We start from the raw sequence: 20482 nt of genomic DNA, 5'->3' as shown, positions 1-20482 counted from the left end.
GCTGTGGCTCAAGTGGTAGAGCGCTAGCCTTGAGCTGAAGAGCTGAGGGACAGCGCCCAGGCCCAGAGTTCAGGCCCCACGACCGGACCTGAAAAAAAACATTGTCTAAAATTTTTACCAGCTTTGAGACTGAAATTCTTATTAGCTGTGCTACAACTATTATCATTTGACATATTATTTCAGGCATTAGGAAACCAGTTTACTTCCAGCAGACTCTTGGAAGTTGCTATGTCTTTGCTTAAGACAGGTTTTATAAGGGCAGCTTGCAACCCTAAATACACAGGGCAAGGGAAATAGGGGAGATGATTAGGCTTTTCATTGTCTTCTTTCCTTACTGAATTCTTACTGCTCTGGTCATATAAGTATATGACCAGTGTTCATTCACACTCTGTTTTCAAATAAGAAAATGCAGGAATTAACTTCAGATTTGCAGACAGTATTTAACGCTGCTACTCACATTAAAACTAAATTTGCTAAAATTGCAGGCATATGTTACTATGAAATATAGCAGTTAGAAACCATGTTATTTATAATTACAGTTGAAAAAGTTGAAAGAGCTTCAATTTAAAATACATTGTGAATATTCACTCAAAAGATAATCTGCCAATGGCTTAGCAAATTGAAGCTTTCAAGCCACATGTCTTGGCATAGTTGATGCAAATAAATGCAATTCCACATAACTGATTTCTAGTATCAGTTCTGGGAAGTTATTAGGTCTTCAACAATAAAAAGAAAATATTTATTAAATTTATATTTCCTTTGCCCATTTGAAATGTATTCAGGTAAAATTTGAATTATAATTTAGTGACTTTGAATCTATAAACCAAAAACATTCAGATCAAAAGTGGCAAGAAAAATCTTCATTTTCCTACTTCTTTTTTTTTTGGCGGGGAGGGTCTGGTCATGGGGCCTGAACTCTGAGCCTGGGCGCTGTCCCTCAGCTCTTCAGCTCAAGGCCAGCGCTCTATCACTTGAGCCACAGTATCACTTCTGGCTTTTTTTCTTTTTGCTTATGTGGTGCTGGGGAATCAAACCCAGGGCCTCATGCATGCAAGGCAAGCGCTCTACCACTGAGCCACCTTCCCAGCCCCTCCTACTTCTTCTTGTTCCCTTAAATAAGGGACCAGATGGGGACTGGGAAGGTGGCTCAGTGGTAGAGCGCTTGCCTTGTAAGCATGAGGCCCTGGGTTCTGGGTTCGATTCCTCAGCACCACATAAGCAGAAAAAGGTTGGAGCTGAGGGACAGTGCCCAGGCCACGTTCAGGCCCCATGACTGACCAAAAAAAAAAAAAAAAAGGAACAGATGTTCAAAAGGTAGCACAAATAGGTCTCCTAGAATTACAGGTTGACTAGATTTAGATTACAGTCATACGGAATGTACAAGATATTTTTCATTAAATAAAGGGCTATATTTGATTCTATAGAGGACTTTGATAGTTGACCAATATGATTTCAAAGAAGTGTAATTAATGGTTACACATTTTCTAAAGAGTAACTTAAGGAAGATTCTCAAAAGACTGCCATTCTCTCTAGGGGTCATTTAGAATTACCTGGGGGAAATAAAAATAAACATATAACTTTTTATCTCCTACTCTCATTCCTATTTTAATTTCTAACAGTGGTTGTACATGGGAATGTATCTATCCTTCTGGGAAACGCAGGCTAATGGCTTACTGGTGTAGAGAATCACACTATATAAAAGATTTTTGTCAACCTGAACCCTATTTAAACAATTTGTTTTTTCCCTTCCACTCCCCAAATTATACCAACATCAAATACAGTGAATCAGGGGTTATACGGTGGGGGAGGGACATACAAAGAAACAAAAAAAGAAATCACGTGGTACTTTATAAATATGTTAAAACAATAGCAAGAAAGAAAAAACCACTTGTATCCTTATCTTGAGGTTCATTTTGCTTAACATCATGTTATTTGATCTTTTTTGCTTGTCTCAGATATATACTAGTTATCGCAAATAAAGGAAACCATGGGACCTATGTTTCTTTGGGCCTGGCTTACTTCACTTCTTATAATTTTTTCCAAGTCTTTCTATTTCCTAGCAAATGGGACAATGTCATTCTTTCTGATGGAGGCATAGAATTACACTGTGTATATACCACATTTTCTTGATCCATTCATTGACCTATTGCAACAGTGGGATGTACAAGACGCTATGTTGAAAACCCAACTTTACAATTTAGGCAGGGGTAGGGGGTGAGGGGGTGGGGAGGAATATAGTTGTGGAAATGGGAGGGAAGGGATGGTAGGGGGAAAACAAAGGAGGAGGCAACAATGCTTGATAAGAAATGTACTCATTACCTTGCTCATGTGATTGTAACCCTTCTGTACAGTATTTTCACAATAAAAAACTTATTTAAAAAATGTTTTTTGTGCATACTCTAACCCCTGATCCTCTTTTTTTCCTCTTTTTTTATTGAAACATGTTCATTATCATCTAGTATGATGAATTTTATACTTCTCTGAAACTAAAATGGAAATTCTCTGAGAACAATGTTCTTACTTTCAGGTGAATGCTACCTGGCAAAGAGTCATTGACTACAAAATTAATGACTTAAATATATAAATATGAACAGATCATACACACACAGCATACCCATACTGTCTCCATGCAAATATCTACATTCTACTTTGTTGAACCACTCACAAATATTTCCTCAGTTCCAGGAAATTACATTAATGCAACCTAAACCATCCAATATATGATTAAAATTGAGAACTGTGAAGGCTATATAAGGGACTAATCCCTTATGGTGGTGACCTACGGCTTCCTCCGTTTTGCACCTGTAGTTCTCAGTGTTGCTGCAGAATGAGGGGATGCAGATGCTGAGATAAGGAAGAACTGGCTGGAGAAGCCCAGGCTCTGTTCATTCTCTCCTAAAACATGATTCCTATAGCCTGTCCAGTGGCCTGCTAGTATTAAGTCCAGAGCATGTCTCTCTTTCAGAGCTTTCCCAGCTGTACTGCACCTAACTGCCAGAGAGGTGTGGGAGGATAGCTTGAATCTTGAGTCCTAACAGTCAAAATGATCACCACCTTCCTTTGGGGAAGCTTTACTGAGCACCGAGGGAATGGCTAGCCCTGAGGCCTCTGCTTTTATTGTCCTCAGCTCCCTGTACAAGTAATGAAGGTGCTTCACTTTAGTTACCATGTCTCATTGGCTTACCCAGATGGGTGATACAGCACAGTATTGGTAAGGTGTTCACCACACTGTTGACAGTGTAAAGTAAGACCAATTCATAAATTATCCTAGCACTAGTACTGAACACTGACTGAACTGTAGGCATTTTTGGAAAATTATTATAATAATGGCCGCAAACGAATAACTCCTTCACGTGTCTTTACGATGTGACTGCCATTCGTTAAAAAAAAAAATCAAGCCTTTCTCTGTGTGATGCTAGTTGACTTTTTGGCTAATAAAATGTGGCAGAAGTATCACTGTACGAGTTCTTGGTCTGAGTGCTTAAGAAGTATTGTAACTTCTACTCTCTTGGAATCTTAAGCATAGCAATTTGAGCTAATATATAATATTACGTAAATAAGATTTCTTCACTGTGTTTTTTTTATTAAAATGGCTATATATAGTAGCAAATACTGTACATGTCATTCAAGTATATTTTTTATACATTTTAAACTGTGGCAGATATGTAAGGGAAAGAATTGTAACCATGATATTTCAGAACAGATAATCTAATATACCTTTCCATATAAAACTCATGTTTGATGGATTAAATTAAAAAAAATCTTGTCTCACTTAGCATCATCTCATATGGTCATACATACATAGCCTTTGAGCTTTTCCTTCTTTGTTGTTGTTGTTTTTAATGTACTAGGTGGGTTTTTTTGTTTCCTTTGTATGTTCTTCCCCATATGGTATATCCCTGTTTGATTTTGGTACCCTGCATTTTGTATATACATTTATCTAATTTGGAGAGGGGAAGGGGAATAACAAAATGCTAAAACAAGGACACAGGATGACCCATTGCAACAATGAGACTCATAAGATACTCTGTTGGGAATGATGTACAACTTGGGGGGGGTAGGAGGAGTGAAGGAGGTGGGGGAGGGAAGGGATAGTAGGAGAAAAACAAAGGAGGGGGTAACAATACTTGATAAGAGAAGTACTCATTACCTCACTCATGTAACTGTAACCCCTCTGTACAGCATCTTTATAATAAAATTAAAAAAATCTTAACTTATGTAACTCTAATAAGAAAGTTATCATAAAGTTTTTCTTCTTCTTTTCTTTTTGTCAGTCATGAGGCTTGAACTCAGGGCCTGGGTGCTGTCCCTGAGCAATTTTGCTCAAGGTTAGCACTCTACCACTTTGAGCCACAGCATCACTTCCAAAGTTAATTTCCTTAGTGAAAATGATAGAAATCAAACATGTACCTGAATATAATGGCGAAGAACATACAGAATTTTACCATTTTGAGCTTCTTGTGACAATACTCTGTGAAATTCTGAAAATGCTCTGGTACCTATTTCTGCATAGAGAATAATCACTGGTAAATTCTCTTTGTTTGTAGGAAATATATGGTCTCCTTTAAAAAGATAAGGCCTGGGTCTAAAATGAAAACAAAGCACAAACTTTTTGAAAGGATTGAAAGTCCAAAGCATATAGACATATATCATGATACCTTCTAATCTATGCTTATTGAAATATATATAGCCTGGTGTGGTAGTCAGGAAGCAATTCCACCTACTCCAATTGTGATTTTTTTTTTTTTTGGTCGATCATGGGGCTTGAACTCTGGGCCTGAGCGCTGTCCCTCAGCTCTTCAGCTCAAGGCTAGCGCTCTACCACTTGAGCTACAATGCCACTTTCTCTAATTGTGATTTTGAGGCCAGCCTGGAAAAACTGAGACCCTATCTTAAAATACAAAATTAGAAAAACAAAGAGCATAGCTTGAGTGATAGAGCACTTTCTTAGCAGATGTGAGGCTCTGGATTTAATCCCTAGTACCACAAAATAAAAAAATTTTGATATATGTAAACACAGAAAAAGAACTTGAATTTTCTGTGGTGATTGTCTTTAATAGAATTTTGGTTAATCCCAAAGCAAATAAAAACTTTATTTGCCACTAAGTTTTGTTATCTTTAAACAATAATACAGTATAATTTTCAAGGAAATAAAATGTTTTATTTAATTAGGATGATACAATTTCTCATTACAGTTCTTTTTTTTTTTTTTTTTTTTGGGTCCGGTCATGGGGCCTGAACTCTGGGCCTGGGCACTGTCCCTCAGCTCTTCAGCTCAAAGCTAGCGCTCTACCACTTGAGCCACAGCGCCACTTCCGGCTTTTCTTTTTGCTTATGTGGTGCTGAGGAATCGAACCCAGGGCCTTGAGCATGCAAGGCAAGTGCTCTACCACTGAGCCACCTTCCCAGCCCCTCATTACAGTTCTTTAACTATCTTCCCAGATATTTAAATGACAGTACAAAGGTATTACCTTATACAAAGATTAGTACCCTGTATGAATAATTAATAAAATCCCTAAGGGTAGTCCAAGATACAGGGGAGCACCACCTTCTAGTCCTATCATTCCAAAAAGATTGATAATTTATTTTCCAGGTATTATGCTAGATTATTTACACTTAATAAGCCATAATTTTAAAATATTAATTGCCATCAAACTTTCCAAGTTTCTAAGCTCAGACATGTTAAATATCCAAGATGAGAACAAACAGCCAGAATTTCAACTCATTCTTATTTTAGCAATTTACATGTATAGGAGGAAAACCAAGAGATGAAATTAAGAATAACAAGAATATTGGGAATTTTGCTTAATGAATTTAGATCTCTATATTTAGTCAATACCTTTAACAAATACTAAGTAAAGAAAAAGAAGGCATGAGTAACACTCAAATAGCATTCTGGTAAAAAGATTTTGGGATTTGGAATCAGGCAAAATTGGATTCCAATTCTATCTTAATTAACTGATTAGCTTTGTGATCAGGAAGAACCTTTTTATCTTCCTTGGGAGTATTTATCTGCATTATAGAATGAATTCCAGCTACCTCCTGGAATATTCTATAAACTTATCAAAATGACTAACAATTTATCACCTAGCAGTGTTAAAATATACATGCATTTCTCAAGAACTTATGTTTCTTTTGCTTTTGCAAATCTCCATAGCTAAAATATCAAGAGACCACTGTAAGAGGAAAAAATGTAAAAAACTAAACATACAATGCACCAACATTAATGGTAAAAGTGGTGGTAATTTATGTAATTATATATACAAACTCCATTAAAAATATATAAGAATTTTATAGCAATGGTTGTCTCTTAAGAGTTCTTCAAGTCAAGTGGCGCTGTGGCTCAAGTGGTAGAGCACTTGCCTTGAGCTGAAGAGCTGAGGGACAGCGCCCAGACCCAGAGTTCAAGACTCATGACTGACCAAAAAAAAAAAAAAGAGTTCTTCAAGTCCAGATCATAATAGGTTTATTTTATTTTATTCTTTATTATTTATTTTATTATTTTCCTTCATTTTTACCATTTGTACATAACTCAAAAATTACAAACTGCTTTTTGGAAAAATATATCAATTATGAACCCATACATAATATTATCATTTGGCTGTATATAGTATATTATCAAGTAAAGAATTTAAAACTTGAGAATTCATACAGGCTAAAACAATATATTAGAAGTAGGACACCAATGGCTCAGGGACAGCACCCAGCTGTTCTAGCCCCATTACTGGCATAAAAACCAAACAAACAAGTAAACAAAATACAATATATTAGGAGCATGGTGTACATGCTTTGATGCACATTAACATAAACATTTTGATTTGCATTTTTTCTTTTCTTTTTTCTTTTCTTTCTTTCTTTTTTTTTTGTAGGTGGTGGGGCTTGAACTCTGGGTCTGGGCGCTGTCCCTCAGCTCTTCAGCTCAAGGCTAGCATTCTACCACTTGAGCCACAGTGCCACTTCTGGCTTTTTCTGCTTATGTGGTGCTAAGGAATTGAACCCAATGCCTCATGTATGCAAGGCAAGCACTCTACCAAAGAGCCACCTTCCCAGCCCCTTTCTTTCTCTTTTTTGTGGTCCTGGGCACTATCTCTGAGCCATTTTGTGCTCAAGGTTAGTGCTCTACTACTTGAGTCACAGTGCCACTTCTAGCTTTTCCTGAGTAGTTTTTTGAGATAAGAGTCTCACATACTTTCCTGCTTGGGCTGGCTTTGACCTGCGATCCTGAGATCTCAGCCTCCTGGGTAGCTAGGATTACAAGTTTGAGCCACTGGCACCTGGCAATTTGTATTGTTTATAGTTAAAAATGTCAAACATTTCTATCTGTATATATTTTTTAAATGTTCAACTAATTTACCCATTTGTTAAATGGATTATTTACTCTTATGATGAGCAGACAACTCAAGTAGCTGACTCCATGATCTTAACCTTTATCTAACAAAACAATCCAGGTGAATAGATCAAAATTGCTGTTCTAATTCCTCCAGTCCCCTTCTGACTGGGTGACCAGTGAGTGCTATTTTAATATACTGACCAGGCCAACCTGAGGCTGCTGTTGGGGAAAGGAAAGGTTAACAATGCTGAGCAATAAACATTGATTCCTGAATTTTCAAAAGACAGCTACACAGTCTCAGGTCCCTTTCCTCCTGATCATTTCACAGAAGGTAGTCAAGAGATGAAATCTGAGGATGGTCTCATCTGGAGATCAAACTGCTCTATAAAGTTCACAAATTACAGGGAAATAAGAGATATGTCAAATCTTTAATTTATTTTTAAAGAGGAAATTCTAGTGCCACAAAATCAGATGCTTTTGTGAAAGGTACACTCTGTGGACTAGTTTGTCACTGAACCCTTTGAGTACTGGTCAGGGCATCAGGTACTCAGTGGTCAGACTATAGATGATATGGCAAGCCACAGCTGTGGGACACAGTGGTGTGGGCAGGGTTACCCCACCAGACTGAAGATAGTGAAAAGTGTGAACTGAGAACATACTCACAGGGATGAGGCACAAATGGCACTATTGATCTGCCAGAAATGAGGGCCCTATACAATCTGGTCTACTTCACTACGGAACAAATTCACCACATCTTGGCATAAGTCACAAGTCAGATCTGCTGTGGTAGCTTTTACATCAGAAACACAAAATCCTTTCTTGTGCTGTCTATCTATATTGCTGGATTCAGGCAACAAAAGCACTCGTCTGGGAGCTGCAGTCTTGATAAGTGGCTTGCTTACATTCAGACTTGCCAGAAAGTGAGTCCAGACTGAGTGCATCTACAGGAGTAGTGAATCTGGTGGATTGGGAGTTGCAATTTATTTTCGTGGTGTATAGACCCAAGGAGGTGGCTTTAATCTGCCAACCAAGTGGCAGACGAGACAAGTAGGTCATTGGCAATAGCCCAAGTGTCAGTCTAATGTACCTGGCTTCACCAAAGGGTCAATGACTGGTCAGGGAGAGGAATTATCCTTGAGTTATGCACAATAAATGGAATTTCTTTTTGCTTTTATATGATGGTACCTAGCTAAAAGGCATAAACAATCGCCCAAAGACACCACCAGCTTTTAGCTTACCTGTATCTATCAGTAAACTTGGCCTAGGCATTTAAGAAAATCACTGTGAATTGAGGACTGCAGTAAGGCAGCAACTTTACTGGGGGAAAGTGAAATGGGCATTTACTTCCTCCAAAGGAGTTACTGATGTTTTTTCCTGCACACTTGAGATCATCTTAGGGCCGTAAAAGCTGTGGTCTGGAATATATCTGTTTCTATCTATTAGGAATGCTTTATGGATGCTATTGACCTTGTAGTCAGTGAATCTTTAGTTGACTTATGCCAAAATGTAGATGCCAGATGGCAAAGTCCTAAGACTGCTGGTCAGGCACTCACTCTTACTCAGTAAGAGCTTAGGAATTGTTTTTAAAAAGACATCTATTTGGTAGCTGAGTCAGGCAGATGGCGCTGTTGTACTTGGAAACAGCCTCTTTAGCAGGTATTAAAACTACAACTAAAGTTGGGATTTGTCTATTCTCTTCTTGGGATTTTATTTTTTTTCTGCTAAACTACCTATAGTATAAAGCCATGTATTAATCCCTTTTATGTTTTTTTTTTTTTTTTGGTCCGGTCATGGGGCCTGAACTCTGGGACTAGGCGCTGTCCCTCAGCTCTTCAGCTCAAGGCTAGCACTCTACCACTTGAGCCAGAGCGCCACTTCCGGCTTTTTTCTTATGTGGTGCTGAGGAATCGAACCCAGGGCCTCAGGCATGCAAGGCAAGCGCTCTACCACTGAGCCACCTTCCCAGCCCCATGTAGTAATCTCTGAATGAAAGTCTTCTTCTGGACTTCATTATTACTCACAGGTAAGCATGTAAAATACCACTACCAATATTCAGATGTGGGTGCCAAAACAATAATATAGTCAATGAATCCACTCAAACTGGGCAGCAAGAGGAAAAGCGCTTATGATACAGGTAACAAAAGGCTGCTGTATCCCTTAGAGCACCTAGAGAATGGAAGGCAGTGGTGATAAATTTTAAGGACTAACTTTTTTCCCCTCCAACCCATGGGACCCTGGTAGCGACCTTTCAGTTTATTTTGTTCAACTTACAACCTAATATATTCATCTTGTATCATGGATTCTGGCAGAAGACATGCAGTAACTAGGGCAATGTCAAAGGACTTAATTGCTCTCTCCATAGCTCACAGCATAAGCATTATGTCACTTCACTCCTTAAAACCAACAAGGAGTGACAAAATAACACAGATAGCTACCACACAAACAGGGAGTGGATGTTTGAAGTAATACATTATAAAAAATAGCAACTTCATACATGTATTTGTTTTTATTATTAATTTTGTTAGAACATTGACATTGAGTTTATATTTAAACAAGATTCAGTCCAACAAATTCATAGTTCTGCATATTCAAATATTTGTTTACATAAACATACATCTCACATATTTTAGGATACTGTTATATAGTATATATTCTAAAATTAAAAAAATCAATCCAGACAAAATATTCTCAGAAATACTGTTTTTCAATATATAACATTTTTGTATATACAATGTCTTATAATATTACAATTTCTGCTATTTAACTTTTCTTCTCTACTTACAAACCATATCTTTCACTATTGGCAATTATTACTTTACCTTGAAGTAGCCTTTTTCAGCAGCTTTTTGATGTGGTTGATTTTACAGGCTTGCTTGTTATGAATGACCACAAATGCATTACATCCATCTGGGGGAGGCTCAGAAGCAGCAATCTAAGATTTCACAGATGATATTAGTTATAGTAGCTGACAATTTCAGCAGGGTTAGAAAATTCATACATACTTTGATTAGACTACTGAATCACCTACAATTAAGTTACTGGTCTAATTAAAGAAAAATTACCTGTCTGTAGGTAGAACTTAAGGAATTTTAATAAAGACAGCTTTATTCTGGGGAATATATGCTTCAAAGTTAATGGAGAAAAAAATCTATCAAACTTTTTTTTGGTGCCAGTTGTGGGGCTTGAACTCAGGGCCTAAGTGTTTTCCCTGAGCTTCTTTTGCTCAAGGCCAGTGTTATACCACTTGAGCCACAGCTCCACTTCGAGCTTTTTTTTTTTTGGCAGTTTAAAGAGATATGAGTCTTACAGACTTTCCTGCCCAGGCTGGCTTCAAATCATAGACATCAGATCTCAGCTTCCTGAGTAGCTAGGATTATAGATATAAGCCACTGGCCCCTACTCTCTAAAACTTTTATTATAGGTTATCTCAGTGCTAATATGTTCTCAACTTTACTCATCCCAAGTGAAATTATACATTCATCTTTAATTACTACCAACTATAGTCAACAATAGGCATAGAACCAGGTATTATACATTTGTGGAACATTTTGAACCAAAGATGTTACATTAAATAGCTCTATGTATCTTAGTAACACGCCTTTTCATTACAATTTAGGCATTTTTGCATACCTGTTGAAACATCTGGATAGCTGGGGAGTATACTTTTATGGAGAAAGCAAATTTCAAGAGATTTATGTGTAAATTGTCCAAAAACTGTCCAGCTTTCTTCAGAATCAAGTTGTAATAAGAATAATCTGATTCTATAGAAAGAAATTAGGTGTGTTAATATTTTATATCCAACCCACTGACCCATCCCTCACTATACAGCTAACTTAACCAGTATGCCATAGTCTGATTTTAAGTTTGTTTATGGATGCTAGAGTAAAATGAAGAAATCAGGTTGTCTAGCCTATTAACTTTGCTTTGGATCTTCCAGTGTTTCTAAGAAATTAATACAAAATCAAGTGGAAATATTCTTGATATTAAGATCTATTTAGAATATACCTAAATGTTCCAGGGTTACAATAAATCATAAAATACAAATCTATAATTTAAGAGGAAATTGAGAACAGCACAAGAGAGAGAGAGACAGAGACAGAGACAGAGACAGAGAGACAGGAGACAGGAGGCAGGCCCCAGGTTCAAACTCCAGTATTGCTAAGAAGAAAGAGAGAGAGAGTGAAAGAGATAAAGACTGAATCTTGATTTAAGCTACTTAAACTATGGACTTTGAGTAATAGTGATTTGTCATTGTAGGTTCATCAAATGAAAGAATACCATATAAGTGTTACAAATTTTCAAGTACATATCTGAAGGTGACAACTTGGTGAAGAGATCTAACTGTAATTAGTGTGTCTAGAGTCAAAATTTGAACATCAGCTTGCTGCATCCCTCCTCCAGTCTATCTCCAAAGATCCCAAAGACAGAAAAAGAAGGATGGAACCTAGAATTCAGTCGTTAAGCTCTCTACTGTCTTTAGGGCTATAGAGACCCCCTGAATGGGGGAAGGTAGAAGAGAATGGCAGCCCAATGCAGAAAAGGACTAATGTGATGGGGATAAGCAGGGAAAGAGTTTTCTTTCTGTGCCCCTTCTCTCTACACTGTCCCAGTGCAACTATCATCTTCATTGTTGCTAAGGTAGTATGTATGTATGTATCTACCTACTTACCTACCTATCTATATATCGCTGCCCATATAAATTTCTAATTCTACTGCATAGTGAGAGGAAAACATGTGTTATCTGACTTTTTGAGGACAAGTAACTATCCTGGCAATAATGTCAACATACACTTGCCCATACCTAGAGAATATACATCAAGTGTGAACCTTGTGCTGGACATGGTGATGTTATGGATTACTATAATCCCAGTAATCCCAATTAGGCAGAAGTCATAAGTATAGGAAGATCCTGGTCCAAAGCTGGAGCAAGGTAAAACTAAAAGTCCTATCTGAAAACTATGATTAGGGGTGTGGCTCAAGTGTAGAGCACTGGCCTAGCAAATGAAAGGCCTCAGGTTCAAACAGCAGTACTGTTTAGAAAGAGAGAAAGAGAGGTCCCAGGTTCAAATCCCAGTACAGATAAGAAAAAAAAGGAAGATACAAACATTGAATCTTAAACTATATAAACTATAAACTTCAAGTAATAGTGATTTGTCATTACAGATTCTTCAGCAGCAAAAGAAAAGAAAAGAAAAGAAAATGTGCCACTATGGTGAGGTGTACTGACAATGAGAGCGGTCCCTGCTGTGTAAGAGTAGGGCATACATGGGACATTTCTGTATTTTCTGCTTACTTTTGTGGTGAACATAAAACTTCCTTTAAAATAAAGTCTATTAAACAAGAAATAATTATATTTCTAAAATTAATAACATTTCAAAGAAATGTATGTTAAAAAACAAAACAATTTTTGATATACAGTGGCTGTAACATTGCTAATTAAATAGGTGCTTGGACTGGTTTCCATTAAAATTTAATGTCAAATTTAATGTTCAGATTGAGTAACCTAATGAAGCATTTACATTTAATTATAATCCCAGAAAATAACCAATGTGTACGCATAAATAGACACAGTGTAAGTTAAAATTTGTAGATAACCTACCTTGTTGCTTGTAAATTGCTAATTCTCGTACGGTTTCCAAAAACTGCCAAAATTTTTCATTACTTTCTTCTGCCATAAATTCACTATTTAAAAAGTATCAGTTAGTACATAGAAAGACAGAAAAATGGTTTGGATATTATAAATTACTTTAAAACTAAACTGCTTTATTAAAAAACCTTCTAAAAACGAATGCGAAATTTATGATTGCCATTTAGTAAACACAAAAAGAAAACAAATTTACCATTTTAACCTCACTTTCAGTTATACATGCATACCCAGAAAATACTAAGAAATTGCTTTTGGGGCCAGGTCCGGTTGGGTATAGCTATACTAGCTACAAGAGGTTCATGGTCTGAGGCCAGCCTGAGATTCTATCTGAAAAATAAAACAAAAAAAGCCAAGGGAGTGGCTCAAGTGGTACACTGCTTTTCTAGCCAGGTCCTGAGTTCAAACCCTATACCACCAAAAAAAAAAAAGATTTGTTTTTCCTTAATTATTAGCAACAACTAAATATGGATAATTTATATTGTCATTCTACGTGAAGTAACACTGACAAATATAATTTAATGATAATGTTGTGAGAGTGCTAAAGATAAATGATAAAAAGGTAAAAGGTAAACTTCTGTATTTCATCAACAAATTCTTCTGAATCTGAGAGAGCCACAAAAAAATGGAGAAAGGAGAAAAGAAAAACTAAAAAACCTGAGTGTGACAAGGATGGCAGCTGTAAACTATAAAAATTATATTAGTCATCTATTATTTTTGACTACTTATTTGCCACGATAGCATTTCTTAAGAATTTAATATGAAAAGAATCATTGCACCATTTGTTAGGAAATGGAAGGCTTGGAAAAAATTATATTAAGTGAAGTAAGCCAGACCCAAAGAAACATAGGTCCCATGGTTTCCCTTATTGCAATAACTAGTATATGTCTGAGTCAAGCAGAAAAGGTCAGATAAGTTGATGTTAGGGAAATGAACCCTAATATATGTATTCAAATGTTTTTTTTCTTTCATGCAATTGTTTCTAACACATTTTATAAGATGATTTCTTTGTTGCTTTGTATGTCCGTCCCCCACGGTATAACCCCTGCTTTCACTGTATTTGATGTTGGTATAATTTGTGGAGGGGAAGGGAAAAAACAAATCGTTTAAATAGGGATACAGGTGGACCCATTGCAACAATGAGATGTACAAATCCTTACGTTGAAAATGAACTTTACAACTTTGGGAGGGAGGAGGAGGACTGGGTGGGGGAGGGGGGGAAGGATGGGAAGGGATGGGAAGGGGAAACAAAGGAGGAGGCTACAATGCTTGTTAAGGAATGTACTCATTATCTTTCCCATGTAATTGTAACCCCTCTGTACAGTATTTTCATAATAAAAAAAAGAATAGGAAATTGGTATACACAGTGCTTAGGTCTTTGCCACTAAAAATAAGCTGTGCTTGCCTTGTATGCATGAGGCCCTGGGTTCTATTCCTCAGTGCCATATAAGCAAAAAAGAAAAAAGCTAGAAGTGGCGCTGTGGCTCAAGTGGTAGAGCGCTAGCTAGCCTTGAGCTGAAGAGCTGAGGGACAGCACCCAGGCCCAGAGTTCAGGCCCCTGACTGGACACTCCCAAAAAAATATTTTAAAAATGGCCAAATACCTTGGAATCATGTAGAAATAATGAAATAAATGAAAGGGTATTTAAGCCAGTATAGAACATAGTGCAAGACTTATCCTTAAGCAAGGAAACTACAGAGAGCACTGATCCCTCTAGCCTTAGTAAATTTTAATTAATGCTTGCTATAAATAGTATGGAGGAGATTGAAGGCACATACATAAAGAACTCTCCTGAGACAGCCACTAAAGCATGGAAAGAACAAATAAGCATGAACAAGACAAGAATAGCAACTTAAAGCAACAACTTTGAAGCAAGTATTGTTATAAATGGTGTCCATCTCAATTTCTTCAAAAAAAGGAGGAAATAGTAGGAGAGGTCCAAAATGGATAGGGAGGACAAAAAGTCCCAGAAAAAAAGTCTGGGAGTGGACACAGAGGACTGTGAGTTTGAGACTAGGCTATGGAATAACACTTAGTATTCACTTGACCCAACAGACACAGTTATGTGTGTATACGGGTTGAGTATTCTTGATGTGTAATGCCTGGGAATGTAAGTATTTTGGAATTTTCCAGATTTTGGAATATTTGCGTATATAGAATGAGATTTGTTAAGATGAAACCCAAGTCTAAATGTAGACTTCATTCACCTGAAAGCATTTTTACACAATATATATATTTTTTTACTGCACCTGTGTTTTGATTGTGATCATTCACATGAAGAAGGTGTGGAATTTTCCACCTATGGAATCATGACACACTTCAAAGTTTTGGGTTTTGAGCATTTCCAATTTATTTTCTGAGAGAAGGTTTGGCTACATAACCTACTCTTCAACTCTCAATTCTCCTATTTCCACTCCCAGAATTCTGAGATTACAGGCATCTGTCATCACACCTGGCCCTAATTCCAAGCAGTGGGTGCTGAGCATTGAAACCTTTGTCTTTGGAACACTAAGTATGCACTCTACCACTGAGCTACATCTCCAGCCCTCCATCTCTCTTTTGTTCTGACAATGGATTTGTGACCATCTGGATAACCCTTGATGACACAATATCCTTAATTAGAACCTCAAAGTTCTTTCATTCAAATAAGGTTCTATTCACAAATTCAGGTGGATGAGCAGTACCCCCGGACACACACCAGGGGAGGCCACAATGCAACCGGTAATTCAGACCAAGCTAGATTATAAAAGGCCCTAAGAAGCACTCTACAGTAATTACTCCATCCCTTGAGACAAGCAGATATTCAGATGTCACAACCAGCAGGCTGAGTGAAAACAGGAATTGTTAGGTTGTTCTGGGACTAAGTTTGAGTGGTCAGATCCAGGCAAGCTCTAGGTGCAACTGAGGATGGAGAAAAGGGACATTTTAAAACTAGAAGCAGTATCTATTATCATATAAATGTAATGTAATGTAATGTGGGGTAGGGTCACACACTGGTGCTTTGATGAGAGGAGTAAAGTAGTTGGTATAAAACTTTATGCTCCCTAAGAGAAAGAAAGGTCTCATCTTTTTACTGGGATAACTGAGTGGGCAATATGTGTGTGTGTGTATGTAAATATCCCTATATATATATATATGCTAATAAAACAGAGGTTGAAAAGTTTAAAAACACAGCGTATTCATGTCACTGTCATGTGCATAGGAACCCGTTGAGGCAGAGCCTGGGGTTCGCAGCTCTGACAGGGACTGAGTTGGGACCACACTTGTGTCCTGGCTCCCAGGCAGAAGCCCTGCATCGGTGCAAATGCAACCCAGGTTTTGGGAACCCATATAGGACCTACTGAACCGCCATCAGTGGACGACGAGACAAGATGGGAGAGGAGGTGCCAGTGGGCGCTGCAGAGGACCCCAAGAAGGTAGTGTGGGGAATGAGGGGGTGCATCTGGAGCCGCTGGCACTGGGCTGGAAGCCCTGCCAGGGCTGGGGTCCGACCTACTACTCCTCAGACCCATGCCCCGCCCCTTGCCCCCTCCCTCCATGCCCCACCCCGCCCTTCTCTGCCCTCCCTCTACGCCCTACCCCCATACCCCACCCCTTGTCACCCCTCTCCCCCCTCCATCCACGCCCCGCCCCGTCCTCCTGCCCCGCCCCCTCGGGCCCCGCCCCTCCCTCCACGCCCCGCCCCTTCACGGCCCGCCCCGTTCCGTCCTCCTGCCCCGCCCCGCGGGCCCCGCCCCTCCCTCCACGCCCTGCCCCTTCCTGCCCCGCCCCCACCCCACTCGCCACGCCCCTTCCTGGACCGGTCCAGGCCCGCACGCACCTGGCTTCCAGTAGCAGCGGGGGCTCCGGCCACTTCGCGGCCAACTGGGTCATCACCGCCTTGGACGCAGACGCCGTCGTGGCACCAAGCAGGGTGAACCACAGCGCCGTGGCGCCCAGGAGCAGCCGCACCGCGTCCGCGGCCTTCGCGGGCACCATGGCGCCGGGTGGGCAGTGGGAGCCAGGCGGACCCCACGTCAACAGCCCGCTGTCGCCACGCGACCGCCGCTCCTCCTGCGCGCCGCCTACTTCCGGTGGAGGCGCCGGTCCGTTACCCGGGGGTCCGGCGGAAGTCTGCGCATGCGTGCCCGGCGGCCTGGTGTAGCGGGCAGTTAGGGGGACGTCTGGGAAGACCGCGTGGGACGACGCTGCCTGAGCTCCACAGACGAGTGATGCTCGGAAGGGCCCACCGCGGGGTTGTCCGGCAGAGGGCGTTGAGGGTCAAACAGGGACTGGCTGGAGGTGGCCACGTCCTGCCAGGACTTGGTCCACATTCTAGCAGGAGGAAAATAAAAACCTGTCAAAGTGCCTCAGGGGTTCCCAAATTACCATCACGGGAGGGGGGGGGGTCACTTTTTAAAGGGCCAAGCCCGGGCCGCAGAACGTGCTCTGACAGCAGGTGCCATCAATCCTGTTGGGAACCCTGTGATTGGCCAGCGATCCCAGGGGCCTCGGCTCTCCGGCTTGTTGAATCGGGGCACTGGGCTTTGCCCCTAGGGGTTCTGACGCAGGGAGGCCCAGGTGGAGCCTGAGACCTGACCTGGCCATTTCTGTCAAGCGCCCTGGGTGGGGTTTGGTCGCCAGGCTTTCATGTCTCAGGAAGCAAAAGTGGGGGACGCGGCGCTCTCAGACCCTTTTTCAGACCCACTGAGTCAGAAATTGCAGATTTCCATTCTCCTGGAAGTTCGAGAGGCGCTGCGGAAGAAAGTAAGGAAAGGGCTTAATAAGAGACAAGTGCTTTGCTAGAGTAAATTATATGACAAAGAGTAGGGAAAAATAGCTTTGGGATACACGGATGCATTACCTTTCACCCCCACCCCCACCCCCGTACTCATTTGCCCTGTAAGTACAATTCCCTGGAAGTTGTCAAAACACAGGCATTTCCCCTCATCTGTTTACACCATTTCTTAGAAGACCCTAGAAATTCACCTCAAATAGCTCTCACTAATAGTTGTCCTCTGATTTCTCCTACTTGTTACCATCTACTCCTTGCCTAAATTCCCATTGACCTCTTTGTGTCATAGAACTTAGGTTTTTCACTTTATTATTTGCCGTACTTATTTATTCTTCTACTAGCGAGGTGATGAGTATGCGATACGCTGGGATCCACGTCTTGCTCCCTTGTCATCATCCCATGTATCACTTGGCACAAGCCCTCCTATATTTTGGCAGATAGGTAAGTATTGAAAAAAGTCACAGTTTTGCAGACAGGTAAGAGAGAAAGTCAAGGCAAATAAGCTTCATTTCTATTCCAAGTGCAAGGTTGAAAAAATATAAAACTTTGAAGAGTATTTTGCTATAATTCATTTTCAATAATTGATGGAATTTTAAGATTGAAAACTGTCAGAGAATGTCTTGGATGTTAGCATATCTCACAGGTTGCAAGTTCTTTAAAAATGATTCACCATATAAAATTTGTATAAGATATACTATTTTAAAATTAAATTTTTATTGTTATTATAAAGGTTACCATTTCATAAGTCAGGTAATGAGTACATTTCTTTTCTGACAATGTCACCCCTTCCTTTGCTCTCTCCCAGTTTTTTCCCTCCTGTCCTTGCCCACAAGTTGTATATTTCATTTCTGACATAGTGTCTAGTGGGTACCACAGCTGTATAAGATATACTATTAAATGACACTAAGTAAAAGTTAAAGTACATTTTTGTATGTTTAAGTTCAAAATAATGGGAAAGCTATGTTTTTCATTGGCTGAGAATGAAATTAATGTGTTTCTGTCCATTTATTTATATAATGGTTTTACATTTTATCTCACATGGTATTTTCTTGGAAACTTAAGTTGGCTTGGAACATTTCTCACCCTGGTCAAAAGGATAAGACAAAGTTATGTAACAGTGACCTTCTATATGTAATTTCTGTGTGCAGATAGAGAATCCAAAACACAAAATCAACTAATAAACAAAGCCTCTTGAGTTAGTTAAGCAGCTAAATGTTTCAAAATCTATTATCAGTATCCTTTGTCACAAGTTGGCTATGAACTGCATGTACTTCAGAGACATAGCCATATTTTAGGATTTGATGGCAAAATTCAGTTCACAGTCATTCACTTCAGGGTAATATGAATGAAAATGGATGATGATACCATTTTCACTGTGTGCAGAAGACATGATTAATGAGCACTTTATAATCAGAATCTGGTGTTCAGCAGAATAAATCATTTTGAACTTTTTAGGTACCATGGACTATATGTATTTAATGATTATAATGATGGTATGTGAGGATAAAGTTGTGGCTGAAATATATTATTATGTAATGAAATCTTAATTTTCTGAGGTTTAGGAAAGTCTTATAGCAGAAATGACTTTTAAAAATACCTTATGTGAGTGGTGGGAGGGAGTGGGAGGCGTGGCTCAGGTGAGAGAGCACCAGCCAATGAATGAAAGCATCAAATACCAAGTTTGAGTCCAGGTGTTGGAACAACAAAAACAAAAAAAACCCCAAAATAAAACAATACAAAACTTGTTGGTTTCCCACACTTTCTTCACTATAAGAAAGATCCTATTTGCAATTTTGAATAGAAGATTTTAAAAACACAATGTTTCACTGACTAAGTAGAAAGAATTTCTAAACTTAGGTACTTTGTTATATTTCTACCCTATATATGAGATTATATAAAAATCATAACAAAAGTCATAATCAAATAAGTAATGGCTTGGACCTTTTAAAAATCGTTAGCAAGTTTGATTTTTTAAGTTAATGTTTTTTATTGTAAAGATACTGTACAGAGGGGTTATAGTTACACAAGTAAGGTAATGAGTACATTTCCTGTTGAGCATTGTTACCCCTTCCTTTGTTTTTCCCCTACCATCCCTTCCCTCCCAAGTTTGATTTTTATAGGTTTCCATGTTTTACTTAAAGAATGCGTGAGAAACACCTTACAGATGTCTAACTCCTTGTATGTTCAATGAATTTTTAGTGCAGGCTACTACAGTGTCTTTTTCATGGCATATGAGAATGTACACTATATTTTTTATATTATTTTAGATGATAGAAAAACTTAAAATTTGCTATTTTGCAATGAATGTCTCTACTTAGATACATGGTGAGCATGGTATTTTTGATTGGTGGTAATGTAATATTTACCATTTTCACTATTTTAATTGTATTGTAGTACAAAGTTCAGTAGTGTTAAGTATATTGACATTGTTGGCAACCAATAGCCAGAACATTTTCATCTCGGAAAAGTGAAACTCTAGAGGGTGGGAGGAGGACTGAGTGGGGGGGAGGGGAGGAGGATGGGAAGGGATGGGAAGGGGAAACAAGGAGGAGGCAACAATGCTTGATAAGAAATGTACTTGTTATCTTGCCCATGTAATTGTAACTCCTCTGTATGGTATTCTCACAATAAAAAATAAATAAACTAAAAAAACCTGAAACTCTAGAGTTCTAGATTCATTAAAGAACTTTCATCCTTCTCCCTGCAGTCTCTCATTCTACTTATGGCTTCTAGG

General features: G+C 39.0%; 1 protein-coding gene across 1 annotated transcript in view; it reads right to left on the bottom strand.

The window, feature by feature from the left end:
* Positions 1-16952, bottom strand: part of Uggt2 (UDP-glucose glycoprotein glucosyltransferase 2) — a 92664-nt gene extending 75712 nt beyond the window's left edge. The window contains exons 1-6 of the mRNA XM_013022966.1: positions 16795-16952; positions 12930-13012; positions 10961-11091; positions 10150-10262; positions 4411-4585; positions 3185-3228 (exon numbers count right to left, since the gene is read on the bottom strand). Coding sequence (XP_012878420.1) covers positions 3185-3228; positions 4411-4585; positions 10150-10262; positions 10961-11091; positions 12930-13012; positions 16795-16952 — 704 coding nt within the window. The remainder of the gene's footprint in view (positions 1-3184; positions 3229-4410; positions 4586-10149; positions 10263-10960; positions 11092-12929; positions 13013-16794) is intronic.
* Positions 16953-20482: the final 3530 nt, after the last annotated feature.

Source organism: Dipodomys ordii, unplaced genomic scaffold, assembly GCF_000151885.1.
Source record: "Dipodomys ordii isolate 6190 unplaced genomic scaffold, Dord_2.0 Scaffold65, whole genome shotgun sequence".
Classification (NCBI taxonomy): Eukaryota; Metazoa; Chordata; class Mammalia; order Rodentia; family Heteromyidae; genus Dipodomys; species Dipodomys ordii.
This window is presented reverse-complemented; position numbering and strand designations above follow the sequence as displayed.